We start from the raw sequence: 26,635 nt of genomic DNA, 5'->3' as shown, positions 1-26,635 counted from the left end.
TACGGAGCAATTGTTGTCACTAGTTGGCAACAAATCTACCTCAAGGCATAGCGACCCCGGGCACGAAGAGAAAATTACTCCAGAGGGTCGTCGGGACTGGGTGTGAACGCTGAAGCAGACTGCCAAGGCACTTCTGAGTGGGTTCAAAATGCCATTCTTTCAACTAGTTGTCAGATGCTTAGCTGTCTACACTACCCCAGGGACCACACAAATCAATACCTCAAGCCAGCTTCACTGGCGGCAAGGTGATTCTAACTCGACCCTACACAGGGCAGCCCAGGCTATAAATCTCGAGAGCAGATCGCCTCTGTTTCACTTTGTGTGTTGGCTGGGGGTTTGAACTGCCTCTCACATACTTTTAGGTGTTCAAGTGCTATAAAGAACATATACTTTATTATGTATGATTTTCTGCATATGAATTCCAGGATAGGATAGAAAGAGAGTTACTGGACAGAGGCATATGGCAGGGGGGAAGGGGGCTATTAACAATGAGCATGAGAAGAAAATGGTCTCGAGTGGACTTTGGTGCTGACTGCACAAGTCTTAGTATGGCTGAATGACTAAATTGTAGGGTGTAAAGTTATGCCAATAAAACTTTAAAAACAAACCTTAAAAAATAATACACATGTACTTAAAACTGCTACAAAATCCAGATGAAGAATAACTTCCTACCAGTGAGAAAATATATAGCCAAACAGCTGCCAAGGATACAAATACTGTAGTGGAAAGATTGTTTATTCTTCCCAGAACTCTCTTCTGTGTCTGGGGAATTCCTGCCCAACATGTTGGTGGGAGATAAGGTCTGGGGGAGAAAGCTCTACCATTCTTCTTGCAGCTAATGCCCTGTGGCATGTAAACCCTGGCCCTGGAATGAAGAACCAATGACCTAGGGAAGCAGGCCGCGGGGGTCACTCTCTTCAGCAGGTAGATCAGGCAGGTAGGACAGGGCAGAACGAAGAGATGCTGGCAGTATGCTGGGCAGCTGGCAATAGTGTGCTTGTTCCTCAGTTTGCTGGCGCGCCCGAAGCATTCCTCCTGGTGGAATTCCACAATGGTGCCTCAGTCCCCAGAGTGACTCTGGGAGCTACACTACTACTTTGCAATGCATTCCTTCTTGCTCACGTTGGCCCAAGACAGTCCCTGCCACGTGCAAAGAACCTGACGACTCAAGCATATCCCAGGGACAAGCAGACAGAGTGTGAGCTCCCACTTAACTCTAGCCCCAATTCAAGAACAGTTCGTTCTGATCACATGGCCCTGCTCGATACCTTCAGGAAATGCTCACTGAAGATAAGGGTGCTGCAGCAAAGTGTAGTGGAGAAAGCAGATCAGTCAGAGTAGTGTCTGGGGTCTTAAAGGCTTATATTTAAACAAACAGCTATCTAAGTAAGGAATCATCTAGGTCCACTGGAAGACGCACACCAGCTTGTGTGATCCAAAGATGACAATAACAAAATCCAAATACGACAAAGGGAAAAGTATCGGGGCTTAAATGGTGAACACCCAATTGGTAGAAGGCTATAGAGGACAGTGGGAGCCCAAAGCCCATCTGCAGAGCATGTGGTGAGACTAAGCCGCTGGCACAGCCCCTCTAGCCACTGGCAAGGGTCTCCAACAGCCTTACTATCAGACAGAGATCCTTGTAATTGTGATGACACTGACCGAACTAGATACATGGTCAGTTGACCTTCCCCTAGACCCAACCTGAATCTATTCTAGGAGCAAGTATTTCTTCCTTCTTCCATGACAAACATTTCCTCCCTGGCCTTTCGAATAATGGTGGTGGTCTTTTCTTTCTTACTCATTGCTTGTATTTTTATCTTTATATTATTTGATCTCTGTTACTTTTTGTTTGTTTCTGTTGGGTTTTCCACTTTGGCAAGCACAGGAGTAGATGCACAGAGATAAGAGCTGATGTAAGGGTTTATAAGGGATGTAGGGATGGGCCATGGGAAACATGGAGGGTGAGGGGTTCAGAAGCAAACAATGTGCTCAAGAGAGGGGGAGGAGCAGAACTGATTGTGGTTGCACAACTCGTTTAAAAGCGATTTAACCATGAAAAAAAGTTCTAAAACGGACTGTGGTGCTGATTTTGCCATTCTTATTGATATGATTGAACTATTGGATTATATGCCAACAAAACTGTAACCCCAAAACAAAAACCAAGAACCTGATAACTGAAGCCTCTTAGTGGAGGTGGGCTGGGGGAGAGAGCCTGTGCCGTAAAAGGGGCTCCTTGAATTCAAAACTGGAGCAGGACTGGCCCATAGTCCACAACGTATTTCTTCATTGTGCCAAGAGGCTTTGTTCGGTCATTCTTCTCATGTCTTCACATTTGAAAACACTTCCTGCTTTGCTTCTCCTCCACTTCAAGCCGTCTGTGGCCTGGTCCGCGGGCACACAGTGGCCGCCCGGTGTTATCTATCAAATACAGAATACCCCTGCTGTGCGTGTGCATTTCATGTCAATCAAAACCTCACTCAAAACATCTAACCTCTATGGGGATTTGTTCAATTTACACACAGAGAAGAGAAAGCAGAGAAACATTCAGAAGTGTGCTCCAGGCAAAAATCTCAACTTGAAATGGGGAAAGGCAGTTACAAACAAGCTTTACACAATGTCAGAGTTCCTGTTCAGGGTTCCGGAGCACCAGTTCCGCTCTCCAGCTCTTCCTGTCTATAAAAAGCCTGTGCGCATGCACATGCGCGTGCACACACGCACACACACGGAGAAATGGAGGCGTTCGACAGAGGCAAGCTCGCTCTCGGTCTGGCGGTCCATCTGATCCTGTTACACTTCGGTAAGGTTCTTTCTTCTTCCTGCTCTCTCTGCTCTATTTTATTTAAACCGAGCACAATTTTCTCCGAGTGTGTTTATTTTTAAGCTCCTAGAGATGAATTTTCAGACAACTAACCTAATAGAAATTGTCTGTGGGATGTTGTTTTGCCCGCCTAGGGGAATAAGGGTTTCGGAGAACAGCTGTCAGTTTCCTATTAACCTTGAAAAGCCCCTTTGCTCTTAGGCTGTTTAGAAAAGACCACTCTACCAAACAAAAGGGTCAAGAGACCTCAAGACCACCTGTGGTAAAATCACCAGATTGAGCACTCCTGCTGCGGGCACACCAGCTCTGCAGAGTGGGCATTCAATGACATTTGCTCAGCATTTTCAAAGAACAATGTGTCTAAAAAGGCAAATTTCTATAAATTAAAAAAAAAAAGGAGCGTTCATTTTAAAACAACCTTGCCATGGCTCCTTCCATAGAGATTAACATGGGGGGGGGGGGCACTTCACAATGGTCCTGAGCAAACTCCATCATCTTTTCATTCCACTACAGACTTTTAAAAGCCCCTTTTGTATATATACACAAATGTTCTGCCCACACACTTTCTCCTCTCCATGAAAGAGGAGGCGTTTCCTGCATGATAATCTAACAATACCTTACTTGCTCATATAGTGTGGTCAGAGGGCAGAGAATGAGGCAGAAACTCGTACAAATGATCCCCTCCCATCTATCATGAAGCACACCAAAATGTTAACAGTGGTTCATTTGGGTGGTTGGATTATAAGTGACTTCTTGCTTCTTCACTCAGTAATACTCACTTCCTTTTTCTGTTAAGTGTGGAATGCTTTAATAAAGATAAACTATTTTAATGAGTGTTCTTTGGAAGATAGTTGGACAAATCAACCAATACCTGGGCTTGGCCCTGAAATACTTGGAGAAGGGAGAGGTGGGGATATTGATTGGAGGGGAGGGGGGAGGGGGGAGAGGGGGCTGATTGCAGAAGTTACCGATTCCATAATAAAGGTTGTTTTGTTTAAGTGTCAAAAAGTAGCTCTCTACTTATTTCTGACTTGACATTGAGAAAAGCAGACACACAGAGAAAATTCTTCTCTTTCTCTCCACTACAGACAGATGGAAGCTCTCCACTTTTTCAGAGTACAGTGGGTTTTGTTTGATAGAGAAAGGAAAAGGGAAAGCGCTCATGAGACCTGGTAACAGAATCCTTCCCATGGTGTAATACATTTTCCAGACTTCTCTATTTTGCTAATGGGTTGCTTAACCAGGCGGGGAGGGGCTGCTGTTTCCTAGGAAACCCTCCCTTCAGGGCTTCTCCCACACTGAAAATCCAGAGGAGAGCTGAAACTCCAAAATTGCAACTATTTCTTAACTGTGCTGCTACTTCTCAAAAAGAGTTAAAAGTTGGTTTCCCTTTGAAAACCTGTCACTGAAAGAGGAACTGCCGAGGAAACACTGCACCTTAACTTTGTTACACGTTGCCCAAACCAATTCCATTTCAAAGGATTATTCTTATGTCCTGAACGAGGCAGAATAAGCACAACCGGAGTAGCCTCACCTCTGTGTCCGCAGAAGGCACAGAGGAGGAGTGGCATCTAGTCCCATCTCCACTTGCACCTTCCTGTGCGAGGGCACAAGTGACCTCCACTGTGGTCACACCAGCAAGAGAAACTGCTACCTTTTATTCAGTGCTCACTGTGGAGCTTGCCCAAAGACCAAACTCGATGCCACCGAGTCAAATTCTGACTCATTGCCCCGTGGGTGACGGGGCAGGGCTGCTCTCTGGCGTTTTCTTGGCTGTAATCGCTACAGAAGCAGGCGGCCGGCCTTTCTTTCCCACAGCTGCAGCACCTGGGAGGTTGGACGAGCCAGCCTTTCGATCAGCAGCTGAGTGAAGGGGACAGTAATATGATCTGCCTTTTGCTAGTAAGAAAACTGAGGCGCTGAGAAGTGAACACCACCGAGCTAGGAACTGACAGGGCTAGGATTCAAACACAGATCTGTGCTTAATCTCAATAGTGTTCGTCAAGTGAAGATAAAAGCTGTCAGGGCTGCAAGGCAGTGGACAAGAGCCAGGCAGAAGTGAAAATGTGCTCAGCGTGCCTGCCTAGTTCCTTGGGCTCTGCTCGGTAATCGGAGCCCCCCAGGGAAGTCAGGCCGACGTTTCCACAGGTGTGCATCTTGACTCATAGGTTTCCCTGAGGGACATCAGGCTTACAAAGCGCCAACTGTGAATTAATTCAAATTCCTGGTGATTCAACCCCCACCAGGAGGGGCAGGGGGACGACCAGATGGGGACCAAGGTGGCCCTGTTTGTGCCTGGAGTTTGGATACACATTTCCACACTGAATACATGCCTCTGAGAGATTAAATGATTCTCACAAGATCACAGGAAAGCTTGTAAGTGGCAGGAGTGCACACGAACACCCCAAACTCCTGAGTCTATGGGACTTTCTCTAAGGCTGTCTGCCTACTAGCCCTCAGGCCAGCGAGCACTTGGGCCACTGGCATCTGGGTTTAAAGCCCTTGTTAGTGCTGCATGTAATCTAAGAGACAGAAAGACTGGCTGGATCCATGCCCCCAAAGAGAAGCATAAGCAGTGAGGTTCGAAGCCAGCTTGCTCACTCATCTGCTTCGTCCACCAGGTGCTGCGGGTGCCTGTACTGTCTCTGTCACACAGCCGCCCTACCTCTATGTGGAGCACACTCAGCAGGCTGTTGTTACCATCACCTGCACCTTCTCCTCCACCCAGTGCCCTCCAGAGCTACCAACCAGCCTGTGGTTCCGCTACGACGCCCAGAAGTCAGAGAACCTCTGCTCCAACGGATGCCAAAGTGAGGCCGACAAGTTCATAGTGAGGGAGTTCCCGGCACTGAAGCTAGTCTCCCTCACTGTAAACTGGGTGACTCAAAATGACAGTGCAATTTACATCTGTGGAATCGCATTTCCAAGTGCAAGTGAACCGAAAGCTAAGCAAACTGGAGGAGGCACCATGTTGGTGGTGAGAGGTCAGTACGTCCCAGTCTGTTCAGATCTTTACATTAAAATGTCACTTCCATGCAGGAATGATGAGGTAGAAGTGCTGACAGTGAAGGATTTGACCCAAGGACAGGTGGGGCTTCAGGAACTGCTCCTACTCCAACCCCAATTCCCGGCCCCAGCTTCCGTCTGTCTCTCCAGGTCCAGGCTTTCCTGGGTAAGTCTAGGATCTTCTTCCTTTCCATCTGACACTGAGTGGGGGCATGAAAGCCCCAAGCTCAATCCCAGTCAGAGCTAATGCTCCACTCTCTCAACAATGGTCTGCCAAGGCAGTCCTTAACCTAAAGCCCTCGAGAGGCAATGAGTAAAGAAGGAATTGCCGAACTGAGCCCAGGAAAGCTTGCACTAGGAAGACTACGCACAAGCAGCGATACGTCACTGCAGGACCCCTGACCTCACCATTCGGTCCCAGACAGCAGGGAACAAATGTGGCTCTCAAATTCGGGAACCTCTGTTACTAAGTCCCAGACACCATGACCCAACCCATTCCCTAAGTATTCTGGGATGGAGACTATTTAGAAGAAAAGAGCCCGTGACTCTAGAGTTAGGAAGCAATGGGCACCTTGTCTGAATCTGTGTTCAGACAGGACTCTGGTGACTATGAGCAGAGACGGTGAAACCATACACTAAAAATAAAACTCAGCCCTCCTCCTGGTTTTAAAGGAAGACTGTGGATACAAGAACCACCTCGTCCTATAATTCCCGCTCTTAACTATTAGAGTTGTTCTTTTCGTTATCTGGGACTTTGATACCTGAATGTCTTTTAACCGTAGCCTCTCCTAACCTGTAAGAAAAACTGTTAAGTGAGTTCATGCATAAGAGGTATTTTAAATAGTACCTGGAATCCCTTCTAGGACTCAGCTACTAACTGAAAGGTTAAAGGTTTGACTCTACCCAGAGAACCCTCGGAAGAAGGGTCTGGCACTGCACTTCTGAAAGGTCACAGCTACTGAAAAGCCCGTGGAGCACAGTTCTACTCTGACACTCAGGGCGGGTCACCATGAGTCGGGGCTGACTGGGTGGCAACTGGTTAGGGTTACCGGCATTATAGCACACACATGACCAACTTTGCAGATTTCTATGTCTCTCTTCTAAATTAGTCTGCGATGAAAAATGTTACCTAGAAGAAACTGGCTTCTAAAGAGATGAACACTTCAATCATATATAAAGACGAACTCCCTTTAGGGGTAAAAATTAAAGTACAGCTAAGAGAGGCACAGCAAGTTCCTGCTTTTTCTACAGAGCTTCAAATTTAGCACTTCAAGGTTTTTCTTAATGGATAACTTGTTAGCTTCACAACATACAAGTGTGCCTTGTATAAACTGTGTACACAGAACAAGTCTGTGGAATGCTTTGTTGGAGAGTCAGATTATTCAGCTAATAATTGCAAGTCTACTTTCATTTTATACTTCCGAGCGAACTTGAAGGCATGGCATGTTAGTTCACAGAGATCCCTACAAGGTGGACCTCTGCTTCCTAACTCCAGAGACACGTGGTGCTTTTCCTCTAAAAGAGCCCTTCTTGCAGGGAGGAAGACGTTCCGAACGTGCAGGCAGATTGGCTCGCTCTGTTTCCAGAACGTTACTACAACGATGAATGCAATAATGCCTTGTCTTAACACAGCAGTTCTCAATCTAGGGGCAGAACGACCCTTTCACAGGGGTCACCCGATTCCTAACAGTAGCAAAATTACAGCTATGAAGTAGCAACGAAAATAATTTTATGGTGGGGGGGGGTCACCACATGAATTGTATTAAAGGGTCACGGCATTAGGAAGATTGAGAACCACTGTCTTAACATGTCATGTGCCAAGAGCACCAAGACCCTGTGCAGCTGAGTTCACCACGAAGCTGCAAGACAAATGTCAGCAATACCTGTGACAAATACCTGTTAAAGGAGTGAAGCGCAGAAATGGCATCTTATGACATTTGCATGCCATTTCTATCAAAAGACATGTTAACTGCTTAAAGTGCTCATGTGACTTTAATACTACAGAACGAGTGATTCTTGGCATTGTAACAAAATGGGTCACTGAGTTTTTTAATTTTTTTCTTTTTAAAAATGAGTCATACTTTTGGTAGAATTCATTTCCAGAGCTAATGGACTGGCGTTAAATGGCATAAAAAAAACAAATTCACTGGCACCGTCGGTCCATGACAACTGACAGCGGCCCTACAGCACAGGGGTATCTGGCCTGTGGGGTTCCAAGGCTGTAACTCTTCATGGGAATGGAAAGCCTCATCTTTCCCTCACAGAACAGCAGGTGGTCTCAAACTGCTGACCTTGTGGTGGTTAGCAGTCCAGCGCCTAACCACTATGCCACCAAGCTCTTACAGCCAAAAATACTGTTGCCAGGGTTTCAGCGCATAAGTACACAGGTTTATCGCATATACAATGTGTTTAAGCCTCTCTTTATTAAGTAATGCACTTGTCTTAAGTCTTGCTAAGGTGGCTTAAAATATAAAAGGTCAATCAAAACAGTGGCTTCTGAAGGGATCTACTTTACCAGTTAAATTCAAGGGAGAGAAATCAGCTCAAATGTTCTGGTGACTGGGTTTTAGGATCCTATCGTGTTCTTCTTGCTAGATTTTCTCAAAGGACACAGGATAGTCGTGAGGGCCAACTGTACAGACATTTTAAGAACTTTTTAAATGGTCAGGAAGATTGTCCTAAGGACTTTGTTTCCATCACGGCAATGTACTCACTCATCCTTTGAGGTAAGACAAGCTGTCTTAGGAGAATTTCACTGGGAAACCTTACCTATAACCCTGATCTTACACTTTCAGATTTTCTGTTGTTGTTCCCCAAAATTGTCATTTTGACATCATGTAAATCGAAGGGCAAAGAGAAGAGTCAGAGATAACGTGGACGCTGCCTTCAGAAGTGTATAAATGGAGATGATGTCGAGAAACATCAGCTGCATCTTTGGAAACAATCGCCTCTTATTTCCGCTTAGTGTAGGCGTCTACGATTTTGTTGCAGTCCATGTTGACTCTCTTACATGGAATGTCATGAATCCAGAGTCGCCATATGAATATCTAAGCAGAGTCCGTTCGTTTCACATGGAGCTTTGCAAAAGTATGTTTCGGTGTGACTGTGGCTTTCTGTGTTTTTGTGATTCCTAAAGAACGTGAGCTCAGCGCCCAGCTGCGGAACAGCCTCATAGTGCTCCTCCTGCTGCTATCCGTCTACCTCGTTGCCGTGGGCGTGGTCTTCATGGTTCTCTCCAGAGTAAGTCACATTCCTGCCACTGCCGGGAACACCTGCCCGCCTGCCGGGAGCATACATCACCATAAGGAAATCCTAAGTCTCTCTCTCCTATTTAGCATCTTCCTTTGCACCTGGCAGGAGACATCACCTGCCGAGGAGTTCTGCTGAAGCAAGCATGCTTTTTTCACTACAGAAATACCTTCTAGCAGACTACACAATTTGCTGTGTGTTCTCTTTAAAACCAAGCCCAGTAATATGAGAATAAAAGATACTTTGTAATCACCATATTACATGCTAGCTTCTGGGAAGTAGGGGGAGTGTGGGGTTTGTCATGAGAGCCCCTAAATAGTGTTTACTAGCAATAAGGAATTTTGCGAGAGGGGTCAGCTCAAACTATCTTAAAATATTTTCAAAGGCCTGAATTTATTGACAAAGAGTAGCTTCTGCTGATGCAGCCTGAACAAGGATATGTTGTTTGGAGCCATTGAGTTGGTTCCAAAGCATAGCAACCCTATGCCTTGGAGAAGGACACCGTGTTTGGTAAAGTAGAGGGCAAGGAGCAAGAGGGAGACCCTTCAGGGAGATGGCCGGACACGGTGACTGCAACCATGAGCTCCAGCACAGAAGCAACTAAGAGTCGGCACAGGGCCTGGGGCAGCGTTTCATTCTGTTATGCACAAGGTCGCTATGGAGAAAAGATATGCATCTGTTCTGTTAAGATTACTGTCAGTTCTATAATTGACATCATTTTGTTGCTAAACTATTTTATTAATGGAATATAAGCATCTCAGAAATTATATGGAGATCATTAACTCATACTGCACATCATTTTGACTAGTTTAACCTTACTATGGTAGGAGAGTATCTGTCACAATTTTTTTCAGTGCAAAAATGTTGCTCTAAGACTTTTCTTTTCTTGGCAGTCAAAATCTAACAGTTTAAGGAACAAAGATATAGAAGAAGATTCACAAAAGGTACAGTACAGACCACTGCTTGTAAAATCCTTTTTAAATTACGGCTGGCTATAATGATTTCAAAGCAGAAAGATTTTAAGAAACATACAAACCTATGGTAATTTTCAAGCATAGCAACTAATGTTTCATATTGTTGAAAACCTCAATGTAGCCTCCAATCACAAACTGATTTAAATTTGACAGTTTAATATGATCTCAACCATTGAGATACACTAAAAAAAATAAGTGTTAACTGTAGGCATGGATGTGGGGAGGAGGGGAGTGGTTAGTTTTCTGAGGCTGGAGGCAGCAGAGAAAGAACAGGCTCAGATAATGTGGAGCAATCATCACGTCTTGTCTTTCTCATTCTGACTTATAGAAGAAGAGCGCTCGGCGGATTTTCCAGGACATTGCTCAAGAACTATACCATAAGAGATACGTGGAAAGGAGTCAGCAGGATGTAAGTGCAAACACTGAACTGAGGATGCAGGGATAAAGAATATTTAACTATAAATCCATAGTAACACAGACAACTTGAGAAACACACTGAAAATAGGCCACGTTTTCAGTATACATGCGGATGCTTTTGTGGATGAAAAACTGTGGTGCATTTGTTGCATGCAGCAGTAAGCAGTAGAAGTGACAAATGTGAGTGTGAATCAAATTAAATATAAAAAGTGCCTGTTTCTGGTAAGGGAGAAATGACTCACATTAGAAAAGACCCCACTTAGAAAATAGGAAATGATTATTTCTTTAGTGTTTGGGATCAGAGTAATAGCAAGAAAAGCATTTACTATTTTTTAACAACAGCAAACAAAAATTAAACATGCAGCAATATTTATATAAATGCAAAATCTATAATATATCCTGACACTGTTACAAACTGTAAAGGTAAACTACATAAAAAGGTCTTTCAAATGAGATGTAATTTTTATTGGATGAAGAACAGATACTGTTTCTACTGTGCATGATCAGGTGCCTCGGATTTCAATGAAACAAAAGTACAAAATAATGAGCTTACAGGGGGAAATAGAGAGGGTGGAGGGTAGGTAGGTAGATGGATGGATGGAAGGAAGTTAGTGCATCTATTTTCTTCTTAAAAGTTGCCATGAAGGCAAATATGTGGCACAGGATTCTTTTGTGACATCTTTTTTTCCAAATCAAATCCAACTTTTCAGAAGAATTTTCACCCAGTGGAGAATATTGTCCAAGCAGTCATTTAACCTCGAATGACCACATACAGGGCCATCCTGACTAGTTACACATATGTGCGTGCACTTATTTCTTATGAGGGCATCTTTTTGTCACGGAGGCAAAGGTAAGTGGCCTTTAGGAGAGTTATTTCTCCCTGGAAGTAACATTGTAAATCTTTAAGCCAGGGCGTGGCCAAGGCATCAGAACAAGAAAATTATATTTTCTGTTTCACAAGCTACACTGGATAGAAGGGAAGTGAGAACCTGGGTGTTAGGACCACTAGGAAGATACTCGGGACCCACGACAACATGACCCTCTGTCTGTGTGTCGCTGGGCGGTATCTACTTAATCATTGTTTGTGTTTACTCTCACAGGAGAAAGACAGCAACACATATGAGAACAGAAGAGCAGTTTCCAATTGTGAAAGGCCATAGAAATGCCAAATTGCTGAAAATCCGAGTCAAGCACCTATGGAATGTTCACGGACATACACCATCCGGGGCTTCTGGACAACTGGCTGTGAAACAGGAGGACAGAGTCTAAGAATACAATAGAAAAGTACTTTCTGAATTTAATAGAAAAAAATCTCAGAAGTCTAATTTCTTCAAAAATTAACAACAAAACACCACCCATTTTTATAACACATACCCCATGTTTCACTCAATGGGTGATGCTTGTGATGAACACTACCCTGAAGAAGCTTCAAAGCCAAACACATGCCTCGGGCTCGAGTGGAAGAACTGGGTTGTGGAGTGGGCAGGTGGACTCGGAGGAATCGAGAAAGGAAGGGCCGGGAAAGAGAAGGATAGGGGAAGGGGGTGGGTAGCTGAGTGAGAGAGAAAAAACAAGGATGATTTTAGGTGTCAAAATTATATCAGAACAAAACTGATTTCCTCTGATAGTGCAATGGGGCAGCCGTACAGCGCATTTTCCTGCCAAGGTATGCAACTCGCAGCACACTGCCCACTGAGGGGCAACTATAACGGAATGGAAAAGCGAGTGAGGATAGTTCAACTACAGAAAAATCCAGTGCAGAAAGGTACAGAAGGGTACAGAAACTGTCAGCACGAATAACCCACAGCTGACACTAGATGTCAGTGTTGGGCCAGTCACAGCACCTGGAAGGCAAGGATGACTGCTCCACCGCCTTGCCACGTGGATTTCTGTTCAATCTTGAAGGAAGGTATTCCGGACGGGGCTGAGTAGAACAAGGATATATATGGATCTCACAACTATTTCATTATGAAAATGTAATGCCAATTGTTCTTTGAAAGCTCCTTCGGTGGAAAAAAAATCTCTTTATAAAGCATCCATAAGTGTACATTATTATTAAATAAGAATTATAACCTAAACTTCTATTTCATTAAAGTATTTCTTTGAAACTATTAAATAAGGTTGAATTTTAAAAGATTTTCTCTATCTCATTGTTTTTTTTGCATTAATGATATAATTCCATGATCTCAGAGAGAGAGTGTGTATAAATGTGTGAGTATAGCTACATGACATACACATATATCCCAAACCCATTACCACATGCTGACCTTGCATGTGCACAAACACACACACACACACACACACACACTCATGGCGCTGTTGGGTAAGCACTAGACTGCTAACCAAAAGTTGGTGGTTAAAACCCGCCAGACACTCCCTGGGAGAAAGATGAGGCTCAGCCAAATAGAGAGCTGATATCAGGGGCTCAAGTGGGAAGAGAATGCTTTGAAAATGAGGGCGGCATGTGTGCAAATGTACGTGACACATTGGAGGAATGTAAGGATTGTGATAAGAGATGTAAGAGCCCCCAATAAAAGTATTTAGAAAAAGAAAACAATACAATCCAGCAGATGAGAAGTGCCAATGAAGAGCCACAGAGAGGGATAGCTATAGGTGTTCAGAGGAGGTAGAGACAGCGGCCTATCCCGTGAAGCGTCTGAGAAGAAAACCGTTTCCGTCCGGCCGTGTTATCATGTGACTATCCCTCTAGTATACTCTTCCAAATGAAAAGAAGAAGTTACTTGTTAGCTCTGAAGAAAGCACAAAAACGATCTACGACCTTAGAAATCCTGCACAGGGCTGTTGTGAGTCAGAATCAACTCCATGGCAAGGGGTTTGCTTTGGGTTATTTATAGATGTGTGTACATCTTAGACACAAAATTAGAAATTAAACACCATAAAAAGCAATACAAATAGAAACAATATTTTCTTCCTCTATCCCAAAATAAACGGTCTTGTATATTCTGTTGGGTATACACCCTCTTCCCACTCTGAGACCACTTTGGCTTGGGTGATCAGACAGTAAGAAAAAAGTGGGGGGGTGGGGCACTAACTTCAGCCCGGTGAATAAGAACACCAAAAAACAGCCAAACCCTGTCGTCAAACTGATTCTGACTGATGATGACCCTGGAAGACAGCAGAATTGTTCCCTTGAGTTTCCATGACTGCGAACAGGCAGGCTCGTTTTCCTCCTAAGGAGTTGCTGGTCGCTTTGAACTGTACCTTGCTGTTAGCAGCCAAACATAACACACTAAGCTCTAGGAATCCTTAGGTGATGAGAACTGTCTAATTGTTAGATTAATCATTTACTTCACATTTCTAAAGTCACTACATTTTGGTACTTCCTCCAGAGCTGACTATATATATATAGTCAATGTAGGCAGAAGTTGTGTTCCAAGGATGCTTTTATTGCTAAAATATGGAATGCAATTTCTCAAGAAATGGAGCTCTCTTCTCCCAGATCATACATACCAAACACCCACTGCCCGTGAATTGATTCCGATTCATGGCGACCTCTCTAGGATTTCCTCGAGGTTAACAGTCCAATGCTTATTCAACAGTGCCACTGGGGCTCCTAGATCGTCCCTAACAGTCCCTGATAGACACACAATATTAATTCTTTTATCTGTCCACTTAGCCAGCCACAGTACTGTGTGCAAGACTATTCATTGTACAACTGAACTCCCTTTTCCCATGGGATCTGCAGGGCAGCCTCGTGGGGCCTGTCCCATGCGAAGGCTATCTAGTTCACATCCTCGTTGTTGGTATATACTGTTGCTTTCTGCAAGGAGCCCGGGTGGCGCCGTGATTACACGGTGGGCTGCTCACCAGCCTTTGCCTGGGGGAAAGAAGAGTCTGTCTACGTCCAGAAAGAATTCGTCTGGGACACACAGAGACAGGTACAGTTCTACCCTGTCCTGCAGGGTCCTTGTGAGCCAGCATGCACTCAGTGGCAGTGAGTTTAGTTTGGGTTTGGTTGCTTTCCGCGAGGTCAGAATGTCCGCCACAAACGCGGCTCAAATGTCACCCCCAATCATACGAGCCTTCGCTAGCTCCTTTCAAATCCACACTACGCACGCCAACGGAATTCTTAGCACACTGTTGTGCTGTTATTGTTGTTTGCGTCTATCAGATTCTGCACTGTCTGGGAAGAACATGCAGACCAGAAGCACAGTTCTCATTGATCTTTGTATTTCTACTGCTCGGCATTGCCTGGTCTACAGTGGACCCTCAGGTGCCTTAAGGGACTGCAGTGAATTGATGTTTCTCTAGAAAAAGTTTTGAGCATTTCAACTGAGGAGTGAAACCTGTACCATACCCTACAGGTTAGCCATCCACCCTCACCGCTCCCCACAGGTCTGTCTGTGTGCTAACTCCCTGAAGTATTCACTCTCCTGCCACCTAAGCACCCAGAGAAGGCTGTCCTGGTAAACATTATACTAAAGCTCTGTGTTCAGATTTGAATTTTCCACGACAATAAGAAATAATGCTGAATCCACCAGAGAGAGATGGGTAGAAACAGGGTTCTAGTCTCTACCTCCAAGCAGGAGCATTTAACCCCCTTACCAAAAGGGGTTTTCAGGACAAGTCGTTTCTCTTTTCACTACTAAAGACTTGACCGAATCTGAAAGCCCCGGCTAAGGGGTTTACGATTATGTTTCAGTAGCGTGAAGTCACAGAAACTGATAGAGAATGAATGCACAGACTTGGGGATAAAGTTAAAATGCATAATAAAGATTTCAACTGAAGTGCAATTGTGAAGCATTTCAGGCAGGCATGGAAGATATTGGTAAATTATTCAATCAAAAGAACTGAACAGGACAGCAGAGAAGGGGGGAAGGGAGACTCCGGATAGGGCAAGATATGACAAAATAACGATGTATAAATTACCAAGGGCACATGAGGGAGGGAGGAATGGGGAGGGAGGGGAAAAAAAAAGAGGACCTGATGCAAGGGGCTTAAGTGGAGAGCAAATGCCTTGAGAATGATTGGGGCAGGGAATGTATGGACGTGCTTTATACAATTGATGTATGTATATGTATGGATTGTGGTAAGAGTTGTATGAGTCCCTAATAAAATGTAAAAGAAGAAAAGAGGAGAAAAAAATGATTAGGGCAAAGACTGTACAGATGTGCTTTATACAATTGATGTATGTATATGAATGAACTGTGAAAAGAATTGTATGAGCCCCAATAAATTGTTAAAATAAATAAAATAAAAATTATATAGATTCAAAAAAAAAAAAGAACTGAACAGCTATGAACAGTACAGCCATAAATAAAACAACAGAAACAAAAGCTAGCACCTATCCAATCCCAGTCCTGAGACTAGCATGGGCCAGGCACTCATTAGACCACTTAATCCTCTCAGCAAAGGTCCAGACAGGCATTAGCCCCATTTTTACAGACGAAGCACTAACATTAATGACAAGTCCAAGGCAACCCATGTTTCAAACGCTGGCCCGACGTCAGAGCTACACTCTCTCCACTGCACGGCGCTGCTTCTGTCCACTTAGAGCAGCGGCTCTCAACCTGGGGGTCGGACGGCCCTTTCCATGACGATTCATCACAGGAGCAAAATGACAGTGATGAAGTAGCAACGAAATAATGTTATGGTGGGGGGAGGGGCAGCACAACATGAGGACCTGTATGAAAGGGTCGCAGCATTAGGAAGGTTCAGAACCGCTGACTTAGAGTGCTGGAAGTTTAAGACAAACATGTCGAATTCAACCGGGTCAAATGACCTAGGAAGAAAGTAAGCAAATTGTCCAAGAGTCAACTCCCAAAACCAAGCACAAGCCTAGATGAAGGTTTCAGAAGGGAATTCTGCCCCAAAGGTCAGTGAACAGATAATGCCACTGCTATTTAAAACCGGGGGGGGGGGGGGGGGCGGGGAAGGGAATCAAATGATATTTTACAAAGCCATCAGAACACTGATATCGAGATATGGCAAAGGTAATACCTTAAAAATTGAAGAAAAATCAGGTACAGATCAATTAATATTTATTAATAATACTGATACTTTTTATTTAGAATTTGTATAAATAGCTCTTACCAGTACATGAAAATAAAACTATGCCATCTAAGCCCAGAAATGCAAGTACTTCAAAAGTGTCTATTAATTTACTAAGTCATTGGAGAAAAATAATATGAATGGCCATCTCAGAAGATGCTAAAAATGCTGACAGACATTAATTACTAATTTTTAAGGCTCTTAGCAAAACAGGATTAAAAGGTATGCCATGTCGAAAGAATACATCATATTTAAAGAAGAAATCTCACTAAAGTCAGAAACAAGACAAGTACATTCTTAGCTACCAACGCACTAGTCTGAAAACGACGCAGAAAGCAGCAAAATGATTTGCAGGTGACGTAACTGTAGAGCCAGAAACCCACAGGAATCAGCGAAGAAACCATTGGAAACACTAAGAGAATTCAGTAAGCTAAATGATTACAAAACTGGTGCACACACCACACACAAATCTACTGCTGTGTGTTTATGGGAGAATTCAAAACCGATTCAAAATTATGATGGAAAACTTCCTATTGACAGTATCTCCCACAAGCACACCTACCTAGCTATCTCTCGCTATCTCTTGCTCTCTCTCTCAGACACATGTCTACAACCATCAGAACAAATCTAACAAAAACTCTTCAGAATCTTTAGGAGGAAAACGTTACATTACTGATGAACATAAGGAATTAAACATGGGAATAGACATGCTATTATTAGCTAGTACTCCCATAACAAAGATGAAGAAAAATGACACTCAAGTTAATACATTAAATTAGAAAACCAGGAAAAATCTGAAGTGATTCCAAGGGGACTGGGTCCCAATTTTGAGACCCCCCGAGCAACTCTAGTCTGTCTGTGCACACAGCGTGGCCATGAGTTGGAATTACCTTGACATCAACTAACAAATGTTAAGAAAACGTATGCTAAAACTACAATAATTAAAGCAATTTGGTATTTGCACAAACCTAGAAAGATAATAGAGCAGAAACAAATGTATATAGGGCTTTTGTCTATCATAAAGGTGACATTTGAAAGGTGGCATTTCAAATAATTAGAGGAATTTATTGAGATTACACAGTAAAGAGTGTTAAGAAAATGGTTGGGGGTTCATGAGGGAGGAGGTAGTGGGGAGGGAGGGGAAAAAATGAGGACCTGATACCAAGGGCTCAAGTAGAAAGCAAATGTTTTAAAAATGATGATGGCAATAAATGTACAAATATGCTTGACACAATGGATGTATAGATTGTGATAAGAGTTGTACATGCCCCCAATAAAATTTTTTTAAAAGAAAAAATGGTTAGACAACTGCTCTTCAACCAGCAAGTTCACCATTAAAAATATAGCGCACAGCTTACCTTAACCCTTGCTTCCTTCGTGTCCTTTCTCTGTCGCCATCTTCGTGAGGACCTTCCCTGAACCCCCTCTTTAAATTAGTGTCCCAACCCACCTCAAATCCAAAAGACCCTTTCTTGCTTTTGCTATTTATTTTTATCCACACTCATTCACTGTATCTCCGTTTTTTAAAGAACACGCTGTAGCAAAATAATTCTCAATGGCCACTCTGCTCCCACGCTCATTGTGGGCTCAGCCACACAGCCAGCCAGGGCATGCTCAGGGAAGACAATTCCTTCCCAGGATAGAAGGGCGGGGCCTGTGCCTCACACTCACCCATGGAACCTGAAGTACATAGAAAGCCTGGCGCTGTCAGTCACACTCAAGCATCCACAGAATGGGAGAAAAGTACAGAACAAAATTCTAAGTATCTCTCTCTCACACACACACACACACACACACACACACAAAATGCCAGACTTACAGGTCTGATAGAGATAGGCAGAGCCCCCAAGTCTATGACCTCCATCCACCATTCAAACAATTTGCCGCTCCTGCTAACCCTTCCCTAAGTAACTGTGCTCTTCAATTCACACCCTATCAGAGGACTCAAATCATGTCCCTTTGAGATGTTCTCTGAGTTCTGAAACAAAAAGAAGTCTAAAGGGGCAAGCTCGGGGCTGGAGAACCAATGCGGCCGTCGTCGCCCAAGGACATGCACACAGGGCAGCCCTTGACAGCACGCACAGATGAAGAAGTGCCTGTCGTGATAATAGAAAATCCCTGGACACAACTTGCCTGGTCTTTTTTTTCATTAGATAAGTTTCCCAATGTCTTAAAACTTCTTCCAAATAAGCCCCCACGAGTGTCTGTGTTTTGAGAACATCTATCACGATGGCCCTTTTGGAATCTCAAAACAGCCATCGGCTTTTGAGAGATGACCTACCTTGAATTCAAAATGCCCACAACAGCGGTTCCCAACCTGTGGGTCGCAACCCCTTTGGGGGTCGAATCACCCTTTCACAGGAGTCGTCCAATTCATAACAGTAGCAAAATTACAGTGATGAAGTAGCAACGAAAATAATTGCATGGATGGGGTCAGCACCACATGAGAAACTGTGTGAAAGGGTCACGGCATGAGGAGGTTGAGAACCACTGGCCCAGGAGATCCCCTTCAAGGCCCTCTTTTGATTGGACCTTTACAGGAAGGCACCCTAACAAGACTAAGACAAGTGTATTACTGAGAGAACATGTATGTCTACAGCTGGCCACTGGTCGCAGAGACATGTTCAAACCGGTTTTGTTTGGGGGGGGGGGAAACACAGATGTATGAACTGGAAGCCTCATAGCAATGCTTTTTGACTTAGCCTCATATTTGCCTATCTGGTAAGGTGTTTGAACTTTTTTATTAAACCATGAACTGGTTTTAGAGCATTCTAATTAGGCATTAACTTTCATTTCAGCTACAACTCGGCAACACTTGAAAAGGCAAGACCCTGCAGAAGGCAGGAACTTATCACTGAAGGAAAACTCCAATGCTCCCATTACAATGAGCAATGGGAAAGCAGTCAGACCATCCTGTCAGAGAGGGAAAGCTTGTGAAACTGGGAATCCCAGGGTAGTCAGTCCCCACTGTGTGTGTGTGTGTGTGTGTGTGTGTGTGTGTGTGTGTGTAGCTTGAAACAATTCTCACGGGTTTAACAATGTTTAACCAAAATTGGGTCAGTTAACTAAAAAAACTGTGACTTAAAGAGTTACACATGTTTCCCCCTCCCCCCCCTCAAAATTATTTAAGTAACAAAACTCCTGTGGTCCAACTTCCAGAAAGGCCAAAAAAATTACACAGGCCATCATTTCACCTACAATTGCTTTTTATGAAAAAACAAATAAAGCCAAGTATGCAGAGCACACTCAAATATCCTTAAAACAGCCCAGTATTCATGAGCTCACGCAGCAAGATCACGCTGCACCTCGTGGGCCTCGCACAGCTCACATGGAAATCATCAGGATCTAATTAGAGACTCCGAGAAAGGAAATAAGACGAGTATGGCAGAGCCAGCTGCAAAAGGGATAGGTCACTAAATGGTCACTCATGGCAACAAGGCTTCTTGTCTCAGGTCTGTCTGCACCGTGATCCATGTCAGATCCCTCTTGTCCATCCACAATCAAGGGACTTGTTTTCAATCCTGAGTGGAAAAAGCCCTCTTGTCTAGTTTTACTTCCTCTCAAGTTTTTCGGATCAGGAACATAAGGAAATAAAATTCATGCTCAGGCTGCTCTCTTCCGCCTCCTGCCACGGCAGGAAATAGCATAAAGTTCTATCCTGTGGTCCGCCAATAGGACACAGGAAGTAGGGCCTTACAACCTGATGACTGATTGCAAATGGGGAAAGCTGGAACTGAGGCCTAATTACATTGGAACAGCACTGCAACAAGGTCAGGCACAGAATTATCAAGGAGAGCATTCACTACGTTTTGTGCTGTGCACCTTGATACCAGAACATACGGACACTAACACCTCCGGCAGGTTTCCTCCCCCATGACAAAGCAAACAACAGAAAGTGCACAAGAAGTCACACAGGAAGAGAAAGCTGTTCAGTCTGTGCTCTCTCCCCACTCCCTCCCATGTCTAAAGCATACCCATTTCCCTCACAGCAACACAAATCTACCCCATTTGGTAAACGGTTAAGATAAGCATTCAACCTAAGACCAGAAGAGAACAATTTAAGAGTAGGAGAGAAAAATAGACAAGCAAATAAACAAATTAAATAAAGACAGGAAAAAGACAAAGAGCAAAGTGAATGACAACGAATTCACACAAAGCTCCGCAGAGGGTACAAGCAAGCATTAATCCTTAAAACCCAGAGTTTCACAAATATGCCCTGTGACTAGGACACTTGCATATGACTGAATTCCTTAAAACATCTGCACGCTCTTAGGATTTGAATCCTAGACAGAACTAGACAGCAAAAGAGAAAAAGTAAAGAATTTGTAATATTAGTATGTACTACTTATATAATAAAAATATTTATATTGACTTATGAAAATGGAGAGATTTCAAGTCCTAACTTTCAACATGACCACAAATGTAAGCCACATATGCGCAAACTAATGTGACTACCGCAAGAAGGCAAGGTAAATATGAAGTGATAGAAAATCAGACTGTTTATCCTAATATAATCTCCTTTCAACACTGCTGAAGAGTAAGCTCATGCAATCAAAAGAATCAAACGTTACAAAGAAATGATACATAGTGGAATGTAAATGGCCTTCAGAGAGAAGAAAAAAGTTAAAAGCATTTATCATTTTTAGGGCCTGGGACAAGGCATATAAAATGCAAGAGAAAAGAGCTATGACATTTAGCAAGTATATGTGAGTAGATTAAAAGGCATCATTTATTGCTTGGCTCAGCTTCCAAGTTAATAAATAAATGGTTCAAGCTCTATTTAAAAGCAGAGAATACATTTCAGGTTTTTAATCTCAACAGGAGGACTCAGATGTGTATTAATTATTACCACTACAAGATGAGTATGCTAGAGTTCCATAAAATCCACATTAAAAAGAACAGTAGCCACGGTGATATTTCATAGGAATTAACTGGATTATTCTTAATTTCAGACTATTCTAAAAAATATTAATTATGCACAGAACAAAACAAAAATACTAATCAACAGCTATTGCGGGTTAATACTCTGCTGGTCATACTTACCGTTTTCCACATAGGGATGAAAGGGCAAGACCAGGGCAAGGATGACCCTGCCTTGAGTTGGCTCCAAGACACTCCTAATATCTTTCAACAAAGTCAAGGGCTGGTCACAGCGGTCCAGCAAATTCAAGCAGCTGATGACATCGTACTGGAAGCCTGTATTCTGCCATTCATTTATGCCAAGGACTCTGGAGAAAACAGAAAGAGCTGGATCAATACAGCCTCCTTGAAAGAGAACGCTTTCAAGTGAGTCAAGTGGTGCCACTTGAAATTCTGAATGTCGTCTCCTAAAAAAACAAATCCAAAATGGCATTAATTATTTATAGTGAGCGCAATAAGACAGGCCAGAGATGATATTAACAACCATCCAACAACTACATTTCTTAAATTTTGCATTTCACTTACTTGTAAATCTCACAGTATATAAAAACTTCTTTCATAAACACTAGTTGCCATATTTTAATAAATATGAATATTTAAGTAATAAAAATGGTATGAAACTAGGGCATAAGTTAATAAATCAGCTCTGCTTTTTTAATATTCATTCTAATTTAAAAATAAAATACATAACATTTTTATGTTTTCCTGTCCTACTGTTTTGTGCTATAGAGTCCATTCCAACCACAATGATCCTATCAACAAAAACAAACTCATTGTCACCAAGTCAATGCTGACTCATCATGACCTTATGGGACAGTGTAAAACTGTTTCTGGGTTTCCAAGACTACAAATAAAAAATTGGGGAAAAAAAGTTTGATTGAAACATAACTCACAAACATTACAATTTGGCTATTTTAACATATTCAAAAGGGGTGTTCAGTCATCACTACAATCAATTTTAGAACACTTTATTCATTCTTGTACCATTAGCTCCCCCCAACCGCCCCTGACATAACCCTATGGAACTATTAATCTAGTTAAAATCTCTACAGATTTACCTATCCTGGATTTCATTTAAGAAAATCATATACCACCACCACCCTCATCCCCCCCTCAAAAAAAAAACCCAACAAAATAAAACAAAGAAAAACCTTAATCCCAAAGAAAGGATAGAAACTAGAATGAATTAAAAATCGGTCAAAAGGGAAAACAAATGATAATGTTAAATTTTAACCTAACTACATCTGCAATAATCCACTTTCCAATACACTTTGTCTGAGGATAGGAATCTTTATATCCCTGGTCAACAGTCCAAGGGAATCCAACACATGCTTAAGCCAAGTGAGGACAGTGGGCTTTCACTGTTATCCAGTCTTCACTACACCAGGTGATCAGAATTTAGACTCTAATACAATTCCCTCCTCTGATCTTGGGTTTTATTTTTTACAATCTTTGGATCACCCGAGCTGGTGAGTTCCTTCTATTCTAACTTAGCTAACTATAGAAAGCTTCATCTTTCTCCTTAGGGCTGGCTAGTGGTTTCTAACTGCTGACCTTGTGATTAGCAGCCCAACTACTAACCAGGCCTCCTAGTGACTCTATAAAACTGGCCTGTAGGGTTTCCTAAACTGCAGTCTTCAGAGGAGCAGATACCCAGGGCTTTTCTCCCAAAATTCCCTGGCCCTTTCGAGTCCTAGGTTACTTCTATCCTAAAGAATGGCTGAGGTTGGTATAAGAGCATTTCATTCACAGGTTAATCTCATCTGAAGAGGTATTAGGAAAAGAAAGCAAAGGGTAACAACCAAAGGCATGGTTAAAAATGTTTTGTTGTTGTTGCTAAAACAACATAACAAACTCAGTCAGCTATCATTGCTGTATGAGGTGTTTTATTGGACTAAATATTGCTTGAAACAAGTTGCTGTTATTATTGTAGATTCCACAGTGACTCTGTAAGACAAGAGTTCAACTGCCACACTGAGTCTTCTACGTTACAATCTTCGCAGGACCAAACGGTCAGGTCCTTTCTTCCTGAAGTGCTAAAATAGCTAGTGGGTCTGAACCACCAACCTAAAGTTAGCAGCTACCAGGACTCCTTCAGTGGACAATTTGCAAAATCATGAATTGGGGAAACAAGGAGGTGTGTACTTGACTGGAAAAAACACACAAACTTAGGTCTACCAGCAATGAAGCAGCCGGCAAACAGGAGGGCAGTAAGCTGGTGCTAGTGGAGACAACTTGTCAGCGCGTGAGAAAGAAAGGCTATCCAACCAGACGACTCTCATCAGTGAAGCATGCATGGAGAAATTATTGAACTGCTCTGTTCTGCTGTCTATATTCTCAACAACAAAAACCTAAGTATTTTTAAGATAATAAAAGGAGAAAACAAAGGTGTTAACACAAGAACTGAATTCTTCACTACAATATTCTATTTTTCTTTAAGATAGATCTCAAATCTGTATCAGTAATAAAGTTCTTTCAGAAGTATATTAAAGAGTCTTGATCTCAGGTATCAAAATATATACTAATATACAATTCTATTTTGATTAGCCATATACAATCTGTCTAGGGATTCAATTGCAAACTCCTTCCCGCTCCCTCTCAGCATCTTGCTTGCAGTTTCTTCCACCATCACTCCAGCACTCAACAATGGAAACTCATTTTAACATCCATTTTTAACAAAATAAACAGACTAAGTAAACATGCTGCAAAGTGTTTTCTTGCCTAAAGAGAATAATTTCTACATTATATTAGCATTTAAATTGTGGGATTGGTACAAAAAAACAAGATTTAACTGAGGCTTCCAAAAAAATACTATTTCTAAGCCTAAAAGTAGAGTGGCTCAAGAAAATAAATGACGTTTTCTTCCTACTATATTTTAAAACACTTTTTTCTTAAAGTAATGACAAAAACAATTGTTTTTCCTAAATTCTGAAGTCAAAAAACCAGAAGGCCAACAACATAAGAAAAGTTACTATTTTGTTTGGGAAAAAAAATCAAAGCAACAATCTCAAATTTTATACTTAAGGGGTTCTGGCTTCCACGGCATCTTTACAGAAGAGGAAAAATCTGGTCATTTTCTGTTTAGCCAACTGCTTACGCCATCCAGAGGCTTTATTAAGCAGCCAGTTTCTCATAGGCACAGATATTGACAACAAAAAGAATACAAAGTGGAATTACCCTGAAAGCTTGCCTTGCTGTCAACCTGAACATTCCTCATAAAGATACTGTGGTTGCCTTATGGGCTGCAGAGTCATTTTCCAATCACAGCAACCCTCTGTGAAGAAGTAGACCTGACCCCAGAGGGTTTTCCAGGCTCTCATCTATTACAGAAGCAGATCTCACTGCCAACCTCTCCCTCGGAGACACTGGGCAGGTTCGCACCACCAACCTTTTAGGTAGCAGTTGAGCACTTACCTAACACCATTAACAACAACAACAAAAAAACCAATCTCACTGTCATCAAGGCAAAGCTGACTCACAGTGACCATGAAAGCTCTTTATATATTTTTAAAAGATCATTTTATTAGAGGCTCTTACAGCTCTTGTATCAATCCATACATCAATTGTATCAAGCACATTTGTACATATGTCGCCATCATTATATTCTAAACATTTACTTTCTATTGAGCCCTTGGTTATCAGCTCTTTTTCCCTGCCTTCCCCTCTCCCACCCTCGTGACCCCTTGATAAATTATAAATTAGTACTATTTTCATATCTTATACCAACTGCTGTCTCCCTTCCCCCATGGTTTCTGTTGTTCATCCCCCTGGGAAGGTGAAGTTGGGGGGCTTATGTGTTGATCACTGAGATCTGTTCCCCCTTCCTCCTCTCCTCTCCCCGCCTCCCCCCATCCCCATTAAAGCTCTTTAATAAGACACGCCCCCCCCCACCGCAATAAAAACCCAAATTCACTGCCATTGAGTTGGTTCCAACTCAGAGCGAGCCTGTAAGGCAGGGTAGAACTGCCCCTGTGAATTTCTGCAACTGTAAGTTGTTACAGAAGAAAAAGTCCTATCTTTCTCCCACAGAGCAACTAACTGGTGGTTCCAAACTGCTGACCACTACACTGCCAGGGTTTCTTATCTTTAATAAGATACTTCCTCATCAAAACCTCAGACCCCCCAAAAAATCTCAAACCACACCAGTTGTCACAAGTTTGCCACTTTTTTATAAAACAATAAAAACCGTGTTTTAGTCATGCTAATGGAAAAGGTGTCACCAGTACAAATGTCTTATCTAACACGAATTACAAAAGAAATTGGGCATATATCCCCTATGTACTATACAGAAGAGAAAAAATTAAATTATGCATTTTATATGGTGGATAAATTTACTAGGTTATGTATCACATCAACTCCAAATTATGAGGGGGCTTCAAAAAATTCATAGAAAAATTCCATTTTTCCACAAAGTGTTTGAAGCCCCTTCATATTTAAACTATAAATTCAAACATCTGGTGTCTCATTGAAAATTCCACTTAGGCATTTAGTCTCAAGAGCTCCGCTGGCAAACAATGAAAGAAAGGGGCGTAGAGTAAATCATTTACCCCAGCTTCTTCCCCAGACTCATTTCAAAGGAATCGTAAGAATTTGGCATGATTTAAAGCTACTGCCATGAAAGAAAAAAAGTCAAAACATTCTGAGTTTTGAAATGGTGAATTAATTTCTAATCAAAGGAATACATTTCAATTATCACCACAAAGACTCTCAGCAGGGTCTAACCTGAGACACAAGACTGGAGCTGGAAGGGATCTTATGAATCTCTCAATTCATCCTCACACCAAGAGAAGTCTCCCCTCCTGGACCCTCCCTACTAGCTAACTTACACACCGACAATGAAAAGGACAGTTCAGGGGTTAGTTAGGAAGATCACGTTCCCTTACCTGTAAGTAACTCAGCTTCTGGCACCTACCTATGCCTGTGTAGACACCTATTCCTGCCATCTAAAAGCCCAGCCCTCTATCCTTCCACCCGCCTCCCATTTGGACTTCTTTTCTCCAGGCTGTACAGTTCCATGTTTTGCCAATGCTTAATCCAATTTTGCTCTAAAGAGTTAGTCTGTGTTAGTGGAAAAACCTCTGTAGATAGAAAAGTGGGTGAGTGCATAATTCTTGCTCCCTACTCTTTAAGCTAAGCGCCAGCCTTCCACTTATAGAGAAAGACGCCAACTTCACTCCTACCTCTCCATTCTACACTCAGCGTCTTTTCCCCATGCAAGAGAATCCACACTGAACAA

General features: G+C 42.6%; 2 protein-coding genes across 3 annotated transcripts in view; one reads left to right on the top strand and one right to left on the bottom strand.

Moving 5' to 3' along the window:
• Positions 1-26,635, bottom strand: part of METTL9 (methyltransferase 9, His-X-His N1(pi)-histidine) — a 56,043-nt gene that overhangs the window by 1,981 nt on the left and 27,427 nt on the right. For both annotated transcript variants that reach the window (XM_075564606.1, XM_075564605.1), the window contains exon 4: positions 21,523-21,707. In XM_075564606.1, coding sequence (XP_075420721.1) covers positions 21,523-21,707 — 185 coding nt within the window. The remainder of the gene's footprint in view (positions 1-21,522; positions 21,708-26,635) is intronic.
• On the top strand, positions 2,734-12,027 carry IGSF6 (immunoglobulin superfamily member 6). The gene is made up of 6 exons (XM_075564607.1): positions 2,734-2,800; positions 5,443-5,805; positions 8,964-9,067; positions 9,970-10,020; positions 10,382-10,459; positions 11,568-12,027. Exons 1-6 carry the CDS (start codon positions 2,734-2,736, stop codon positions 11,625-11,627), a joined length of 723 nt encoding a protein of 240 aa, XP_075420722.1. The 3' UTR covers positions 11,628-12,027.

Source organism: Tenrec ecaudatus, chromosome 12 (assembly GCF_050624435.1).
Source record: "Tenrec ecaudatus isolate mTenEca1 chromosome 12, mTenEca1.hap1, whole genome shotgun sequence".
Classification (NCBI taxonomy): domain Eukaryota; kingdom Metazoa; phylum Chordata; class Mammalia; order Afrosoricida; family Tenrecidae; genus Tenrec; species Tenrec ecaudatus.
This window is presented reverse-complemented; position numbering and strand designations above follow the sequence as displayed.